At 61.6% G+C, this 8,371-nt stretch overlaps 4 protein-coding genes across 4 annotated transcripts in view; 2 read left to right on the forward strand and 2 right to left on the reverse strand.

Moving 5' to 3' along the window:
* CHLNCDRAFT_140958 (hypothetical protein) overlaps positions 1-1,013 on the forward strand; it is a gene marked incomplete at both ends in the record, with an annotated part of 13,015 nt that extends 12,002 nt beyond the window's left edge. Inside the window, 5 exons of the mRNA XM_005850710.1 lie at positions 89-160; positions 282-382; positions 510-600; positions 726-827; positions 933-1,013. Coding sequence (XP_005850772.1) covers positions 89-160; positions 282-382; positions 510-600; positions 726-827; positions 933-1,013 — 447 coding nt within the window. The remainder of the gene's footprint in view (positions 1-88; positions 161-281; positions 383-509; positions 601-725; positions 828-932) is intronic.
* A 264-nt stretch (positions 1,014-1,277) lies between these two features.
* On the forward strand, positions 1,278-2,156 carry CHLNCDRAFT_140959 (expressed protein; the record flags this gene model as incomplete). Its single annotated transcript, XM_005850711.1, has 1 exon — positions 1,278-2,156. The coding sequence occupies one exon, from the start codon at positions 1,278-1,280 to the stop codon at positions 2,154-2,156; it is 879 nt and encodes a 292-aa protein (XP_005850773.1).
* Positions 2,157-5,749: 3,593 nt separating this feature from the next.
* On the reverse strand, positions 5,750-6,745 carry CHLNCDRAFT_50500 (expressed protein; the record flags this gene model as incomplete). Its single annotated transcript, XM_005850993.1, has 5 exons — positions 5,750-5,798; positions 5,913-6,002; positions 6,254-6,424; positions 6,454-6,528; positions 6,693-6,745. The coding sequence occupies 5 exons, from the start codon at positions 6,743-6,745 to the stop codon at positions 5,750-5,752; spliced, it is 438 nt and encodes a 145-aa protein (XP_005851055.1).
* A 908-nt stretch (positions 6,746-7,653) lies between these two features.
* The window catches only part of CHLNCDRAFT_50501 (hypothetical protein), a gene marked incomplete at both ends in the record, with an annotated part of 2,053 nt that continues 1,335 nt past the window's right edge, over positions 7,654-8,371 (reverse strand). The window contains 2 exons of the mRNA XM_005850994.1: positions 7,654-7,770; positions 7,866-8,342. Of these exons, the coding sequence (XP_005851056.1) occupies positions 7,654-7,770; positions 7,866-8,342 (594 nt within the window). The remainder of the gene's footprint in view (positions 7,771-7,865; positions 8,343-8,371) is intronic.

Raw genomic sequence — 8,371 nt, forward strand, 5'->3', positions numbered from 1 at the left:
CGCTGTTGCCACTGCTATGGAGCTGCCGCCGTCCTTGCTGCTGTGCACCACCCCGACGCCGCTCTGCCGCCGCCCTCCCCCCCCGCAGATGACCGAGCCCCAGCTGGAGGATGTGGCGCGGTGGTGCAACCGCTACCCCGACATCAACGTCAACCACCAGGTGACCGCGGGGCGGGGCCAGCCCGGCGAGCTGCATGCTCGTGGCGTGTGCCACTCGCTTGCAGCCACCTTCCGCTCAGCCCACCTGCCCCACCAACGCCCGCTCTGGGGTGCTGCCGCAGGTGGCGGACGCCGACGACATCCGTGCAGGCGAGCCGGTGAGCCTGACGGTGGCGCTGGAGCGGGAGGCTGAGGGGGAGCTGCGGCCGGTGGATGCGCCCAGGTGAGATCCGATGCGCGTGTGTGTGTTCCGGTGGTTCCTGCCTTCAGGTGCCATACAGGCTGCTTGGGGTTCAAGGGGGTGCCTGGCCGCCGCCGCCAATCGCGTGGCTGGCGCTGCATGCCCGTAGGTACCCGGGGCGCAAGGATGAGAACTGGTGGCTGGTGGTGGGCGACACCAGCGCCAACACGCTGCTGGCCATCAAGCGGGTCACGCTGCAGGTGGGCGTGAGTCAAGGGGCGGGGCACGTGCTGGTGTTGCTGCTACCTGCTGTGGGGCCTGGCGCTGCGTGCCCTCTTCGAGCTACTTGCCCGGCCGCCAACTTGCCTGCCCTTCCTCCCTGCAGCGCAAGGCACGCGTGAAGCTGGACTTTGTGGCGCCCAAGGCGGTGGGCTCCCAGACCCTCACCCTCTTCTTCATGTGTGACTCGTACATGGGCTGTGATCAGGTGAGAGTCCACAACGGGCTCAGAGGGATGCCGACGCTGGGAGCGCAGCTTGGCAGGCTGTCTGCCCCCTGTTCTGATCAGGCCCGCACCTGCCCTCTGCTGCAGGAGTTCGAGCTGGAGCTGGATGTGAAGGAGGGGGCAGGCAGCGACGACGAGGAGCAGGCGCAGCAGATGGACCAGGACTGAGGGGCTAGCCTGCGCTTTGCTTCTGACCTGTGTACAATACCAGCTCTTATGGCTTGTTGAGTGCATTTTGCAATGCATCTATCAGACTTTGCCACAACCCCTCTCCTGTATGGCACCGTGTGGCTGTTACGCTGAGCGCATCAGTCAGTCGGTCAGGCTGATGTGAGAACGTTGGCGTCCTCGATAGTGATCGGAGTGCGATGGCATCATACGCCCACTCAAGCTGGCCCACATCATACGCCCACTCAAGCCCCTGGGCTGGCGATGGCTGCGGCGGCACGCCCTGTTGTGAGCGGCGGCGCTGGACGCAGCACCCCGTTGTCGGAGCCCGAGCTGCAGCACCTGCGGTTCCTGAGGCGCCTTCTGGCGCTGCCGCGCAGCACCCCCGCCGCCACTATCCTGGCAGAGGCAGGCCAGCCGCCGCTCCATGCCCGCTGGCTGCGGCAGGCAGCCCGCCTGTGGAACAGCTTGGTGACCGCCCCTGAGGGCAGCATGCCGCGGCTGTTCGTGCAGGCAGCGGCAGCGGTGGCAGTAGATTGCGCAGACGTGCCGCCACAGCGTCAGCCTTGGGCCGCCCAGCTGGCGCACAGCCTCCGGGCTGTGGGCCTGACGTTTGAGCCGCTCCACATGGACAAGATCAGCCCGGACAGCGCGCAGCAGGCAACCTTGCGGCTCCACCTGGCGCGTGTGACGCAAGAGACGCCCGCCCACACCCGGCTGCGCCACTACTTCTGCGATGTGCGCCCGGAGTGTTGTAGCCTGGATGGCTATGGCCGCCCACCGTATGTCACGGAGGTGCGTGAGCGGCGCTGCCGCCGCGGCCTGACCGAGCTGCGCACAGGCATGCACTGGGGGGCGGAGGAGCAGGGGCGACGCACTGGCACGCCCCGCGAGCAGCGCGTGTGCCCGCACTGCCCCGCCCTGGATGGCCCTGGCGGCATTGAGGACACCCGACACATCCTGTTTGTGTGCCCCCTGTATGCCGCCGAGCGCGAGCGCTGGCCGGAGCTGTTCCACGAGTTCCTGGGCCTGCCGCCGGCGTCCGTCCCCCTCAGCGCATTCTTCCAGCAGAGCAACACCGAGCTGGCAGCCCTGGCGGCTGCATGCCGCAAGAAGGCGCGGGACGCCGTGAGCCCACAGTAACACAGTACCCTTGATTGATTGATCTTTATATTGTGCAGGGCAGGGGGAGGAGGAAGGGGCGGTGAACTCTCTGGCGGGACCGGCATAGGGCTGCGCAGGCGCCTGTCCGCACTGTCCCCGGGGAGACCCGATTTAGGGGCTTAGCATCCTTGGACAATTGCCCCCCCACAGACAACATTGAGCCCCAGCCTTTGTGGGCATGTGGGGAGAGCAGTGACTGGTGCTGGTTCACAAACTGGGCATGCAAGTGGTGGGCAGTGACTGGCTGACTGGTGGTGTGCATTCGCCGCGTCGGGCGACTCGGCGCACGCGGCGCGCTTCCCCACCTCATGCATGTTTGCTCACCAGAACTTTGTGATGGGGCATCCTGCTGACCAGCTGCCATTGCTTCAGCACTGCAGCAGGGAGAGGGTGTGTGGTAGGGTGGCTGAGCAGGGCTGTCCCAGCTGTGGTGTGACAGCGGCGCGCGATGACGCGGTGGCGTCGCGCGCCACCGCCGCCGCAAAGGTGCCAGGCACCCCTGTCCCTGCATGACTGCACCTCCCAGCCCATTCCAGCAGCAAGAAGTAGTTCCAGGGAGCATATGTGTGCAGCAGCAGACAGCAGAGGCTGCAGCAGACCACTCGCGCGCGCCGCGCGGGTCGGTGCGCGAGCGGGGCGGCGCCGGGCCCACCCCATCCATGTGCAACAGCAATGCATGTGAAAGAGCACCCCTTCTGCAGCCATCACACTGGCCTCCTGCCCCCACAGAGTGCATGGGCAGTGGTGCAGGCAGGTGCAAGCCAGTCCAGGCATCTGTCGCGGCGGCAGCGCAGGCTGGCGGCAGCGGCGGCGGCAGCAGGGACCCCCACCTGGCCGGCGACGGCGGTTGTTACGGCGCGTGCCACTGGCTTCAGGGGGTGTGGCAGCTGTCGTTTTGAAGGCGATGCAGGCTGCTAGCCGTTTGTGGAGCACGGCGAGCAGATTGGCGGCGATCGGGCCCGCCGCTTGCTGCTGCCGCTTGTATCAGGCTCCTGACAGCTGCCCCAAGTTGCTGGCGCAGCGCCTGTGCTTCACCAAGCTCTGCCCCAGCGCCGTTCCGGAAGGCTGCCTGTAGAACGCTGGCAAGCAGGGAGAGGGCTTGGATCGCTGGAGGAGAGTGCAAAGGTCAGGGATTGTGCTGCCGTTGGTGCTGGCGCGGGCCAGACAGTCCGGGCAGTGTACCTCGCTGGTGTAGTGCGCTTGGCCGGCGCCTAGAGGGCCCTGCAATCCTGCCCGCCGTTGTCAGACAGTTGCACACGCCATGCGCCATCGATTGGGCAGCCCCGGCTGGTGCGGACCTGCAGCCGACACATGCCGCCGCCGCTCCCGCCCCTGCCGCAGATGGAGGCCATGTGGTGGCAGGTCTGCTCAGTGTACTTTGAACGAACATCAGCCGTCCTTCCCACATCCTCACACATGGTGTGTGGGTGAGTTGGAGTGGTTTGTGGGGCTCCTGAGGTGCTTGGCAAGAAGGGCGCCTCTCGCGTCGGGTTGTTTGCGTTGGCGTCGACGTGCATCAAAGTGTGCACAGTGTGCTAAGTGGTGTGTATGCATTCAATTTGTGCTGTTGAAAGTTTGGCTGGTAGGTATGAGTGCGAGGATCCAAAGACCATCGGTGCTGACAGGAGATTCCACGTCAGCACGTCACAGCTTCGTTGCAGGTTCAGCAGGTCATCGAAGGTGCCAGTTGGCCAGGTGCACATGCCCTGAAACATGCTCTACGAAGCCAATTCGAGCCCTTGAAAGGGTGGCTGGCAGAACTTTGTGTGAAGAATGCAATGTGACAATCAGCACGTTTGTCTGATCGACGCCTGTATGGAGTTTCAGTTCGAGGATGACCACCCCTGCCTGCTAGCAGTTTTGCAGGAAGTGGTGCCAGGCATGTTTGACGAGGGGTATTTCGATGACCCTGCATGTGTCGATGAGGTGGTTCCATCAGTACCATGCAGTACCGTACATTCGACGTACAGGTACCGTCTAGCTTCCAGGCAGCCCTGCCCCCTCCTCTCCCCAGCAGAAACCACCTCTACCACTCCCTCCCATCCCTTGCAGCCTCCCAAATTGACCTCCAGACCGACAGTCTCCACATCACACAACACAACCACACCTCCACACCCAATCAGAACGCACTCCCTCGTCAATCCACCGACGCCCGACGACGCACCGCACCTCTACACAACACACCTCTATACAACACCTCTGAAATCACAGCCATCCAACTCTGACAATCCACAACAGGGGACCAGAACATCCACTGGCACCACAGGGGCCCACAACACACAAAGCGCCATCTCGCCGACCGCCGCCCGACCTCCGACACACCGCCGCCACACACGCCCACACCGACGCCGATAGGTGCTAGTCACAAAGTGGAGGTGGAACTCAATGTGGGGGGCCAGGAAACGTGCTCACAAGGCCTGGACACCTCAACTACTACAGATGCGCTAATGGCCGGCGGGGGCGCCTGGGAGGCGGAAGTGTCGGGCGAGATAGCGGCGGGGGAGGGGCCCGTGCTACGCGCGTTGGGCGGATACCTGCGCAGCCTGAAGACCGCCGCGGAGGGCGGCGGCGGCGGCGAGGAGGCTGCTGCGGCGGCGGCTGGGAGGTGCAGGCGGTGCGGCGCGGTGTGAGCTCCAGTGGCGCGGCGGCGGCGCCGCCGCTTGCAGCTCACCCCTAAAGCCTTCCTAGGTCCAGCCTTCCTGCAGGAAGGCGCGTTGTCCAGCCTTCTTAGGAGCTCCGCAGCCCGCTGACCTCCCCTGCTGGTCCCTATCCCGCTTCTGACTGCCTTGCAGGTCTGTTTTTTGTGGTCTTTGGTTGTAGAACCATGGCAGAGGATGAGGAGGAGGCAAACAGTGGGCTGGAGGACGAGCTGATGACAACCACAGGGCAATTGGTGGAGGTGCTGCGGATCGTGTCACGGCTCAACACTTGTAGTAACCAAAAAAGGACACACATAATGTAGACACAAACAAGCAGGCAACCAGTTTGTCTTTGGCGGGCGTCTCGATCATAGTAGGCAGACTAACTGTTTATCCCCTCTGAACGATCAGACAGGTGTTGGCTGAATCACGAGGGATTTCAGTGGCACCATAGGCACCTTGGATGCGTCAATCAGAAACATGCGGGAAGGGTCCGGCTCATTGTAGTTTTTGCTGGCAACCATGGTGCCTGGGCTGTAGAAATGAGTTGAAGGTTTGCCATGGTCCCAAGGTTCGTTTAAACGCCAGAGGCTGACATCGGTATCGGCACCTGCAGCCATGAATGCACAACATGTCGATTGATCATAGAAACCAGAAGTGATATGTGTTGCATCGCGCACCAGTCACGAGGAAAAAAACCGGCACACCTAGAGATCACAACGTCACTACAACAACTCACCAGATCCTCTATCATCCCACATCTTTTGTGGTGCGTTCTGGTTTTCGCCGATGGAGATGACCAGATCGTTCCTCAGTGTCATGAAACCTTTGACGTCATCTTGCGTCGGTGGATCATCATTTTAATGGAAAAAACAACCCAAGGCCACATAGCCACACGGTGCTTCGGGGCACCACACTGAATATTCTGTAGTTTTAGCCCACGCTGTCGGCCTGCACTGAAATTCCAATTGCAATAAGTACACTATGCAACAACAAGGGACAACATGTCATGTGGTTGATTGCAGGTGCAACTACTCTTCTTAGCTGATTGCCATAGGAACAGAGACTGCAACGCTGACCATAGTGGCAAACTCACCCGCGCCTCCAATACAGCTCCCAACTTACAGGCGGAGCTACTAGGTTGGAGCCCTCCGGAAAGTAATACAACCTCACCGGGGTGGCGGTCCTGCAACAGTACAGATCAGAGGTGCCAACACAGAAGCTCATTTGTGAATTTCTAGACTCGGTCGGAAAACATTTGAACTGGCCACACGCCACAACAAGGATGAAGCTTACAAGGTGGACCTGCAATGAGGGAGGCTCGAGGGAACGGGTAAGCGAATGAGGTGGTGATAGTGGAAGAGCTGAAGTCGCCTCTGAAGTGCAGGTATTGGCCTGCTCCACTAGTGGTGCACTGCTGGTGAAGCGCACGCTCACTCTTCTGTGTCGGGGTACGCCATGTGACCAAACCAGATCGGAGAGCGAAGAAGCTTAAAAATCTTCAGGTCCTGCTGTTCCTTGCGTATGTCATAGGCCTGGTACAACTCCAGAAACTCCGTCCTCTTGTCCGGGGGAGGGATGAGAACCCAAGTGCCCTGCAGTGACAGTCTGCAGTTCAGCGACCAAGGGGACTTCACTGGTGGCCATTTGTAGTCACAACAACAACCTGGGGTGCAACTGGTCCCAGAGTTGAGCTCAAGCAGATGTTAACCCTGCACAAGCAGGGGTGTGCGAGAAATCGCGTGTGCAAAACAAATGCCACCCAGCATTACTGGAGCAGACTCGTGCAAAGGGGTTGCCAGCAAGAGGGTTCACCAAACTGAGTCCCAACACATGATGAGCTAGCGCATCCGGGCTTGTAGGCAGGCAGCCGCACCTGGCAAGGCACACGAAGGCAGCTAGCAGAAGGCTTTTGCTCCATCGAGCCATTCTGCCACGTCCTGGGGCAATGTTGCCTGAACAACGCCACTTGCGGGCTCGGGGGTGTCTGCAAATGAGTGCGCACAGCTCTATTTTCTGCTGTTCAAGGACACGCGTCGGCCTCACTCACAGCTGGAATCGGCGCCAGGTGCCACCTGGCGAGCCCTGGAAGGGGCCGTGGTGGAAGGGGCCGTGGTGCGTGCCGTGTCAGCTGCTTGCGTTGCATGTCGCCTTGCTCCACCCCTGTTTTATTGCTTTCTCTGCTTTCGCCCGGTTCCCGTCCCGTTTCGGCGGGGAGTCTATGTTGCAAGCTAGTTCTTGCTTTACCAGACTTTAAGCCCACACAAGCAAGCAAAAAAGCAAGGTGCAGCGCACCTCTGCCACGTGTACCCATGCCCACCGCCAGGCGCACCACGGCCCCTTCCACCCTGGCCTCAGTAAGGCCCAGGTGGCCAGATGCATGCATGCCCGCTTGCGGCTCTCATACCCCACCCCCCAGCACTCACAATGGGTTCATTCGACGCTCTGTGGGGCGCCCAAGGGGCTCACACAAGCAATTGGCAATTGCGGAGCCCTGTGCTCGCCTCTTCCACATCCCTCCCGCCCTCTCCCGTGGCCTACATACATTTCCTCGTGCCTTTATGGTGCCACCAGCGCCAATGGCGCGCACCTGAGCGTCCCAGCAAGGGGTGATGGTTGGCCCAGCCTCTTTCACCCTCTCTCCTTGCGTGCACGCTTCCCAAAATGTTACCAGGTGCGTACTGGGTGATGTGAAGTGAGCAGGCGCCCTGACAACGCCACATACTTGAAGCCTGGAATGCTTGCTGAGCCGCCAGCTCTGCCGGAGCCTCCCTAGCAGGTGTCTGCGCTTCAGCGAACGCTGAATTGTTGCCTTCGATGCGCAGCAGTGGCCGCCGCTACACCGCCGCCCCCACTGCCGCCTCTGTGCGGCGCTTCTTCTGCACCCGATGATGCGAGCCGTTGTTGCGGAGTGTGGTACCATTTCGATTACCAGGCACCGTGGGACCACGCATCTGCACGGACAGGCAAGTATGCAGCATGTTTGCACAAGGGCGGGACCTCCGCCACAGCCACGATGTTGCCGCCATTCGACTTCCCAGCCCCTCACCTTCATTGCCGACTTGTCCTTCTGGCGAAGGGTGGGCAAGGGGTCGCTGCGCTCTGCTGCCGCCGTCTGCTGTGCCAGGGGCAAGCTGCTCTTGTGCTTGCGGGTCAGCAGCGCGCGGGTGAGCCTGTCCTGCTCATTGCGTCCCTGCTTCCTCCGCGCTTGCTTGCCGGCTCGCACCTTGGTGGGCTCCAAGCGTGCCGCCTGGCGCATCTCCTCCGCCTTGCTCCGCAGGTCTTTCACGGCTTGGCACAGAGCCTGCTTCTCCTCCCCCTCTGGCAGATCTGCCACTGTGCGGCCGACGTAGTTCAGGTCGGCGCGTGTTGCTGCTGTGGTGTCGTCGGCATTGGTAACCACTTGTTTGATGGCTGTGGCACTGGTCTGCCGCACGCGGGTAAGCATGCGCAGCTCCTGCCCCCAGTCGTCGCCCAACGGCTCGCTGGTGGGCTGCTGGAAGACGCGCCCCTTAATCATAATGCGCTGCATGACAGCACATTGGGTGGGGGGCT

This window comes from Chlorella variabilis (assembly GCF_000147415.1).
Source record: "Chlorella variabilis unplaced genomic scaffold CHLNCscaffold_3, whole genome shotgun sequence".
In the NCBI taxonomy this organism is placed as follows: Eukaryota; Viridiplantae; Chlorophyta; class Trebouxiophyceae; order Chlorellales; family Chlorellaceae; genus Chlorella; species Chlorella variabilis.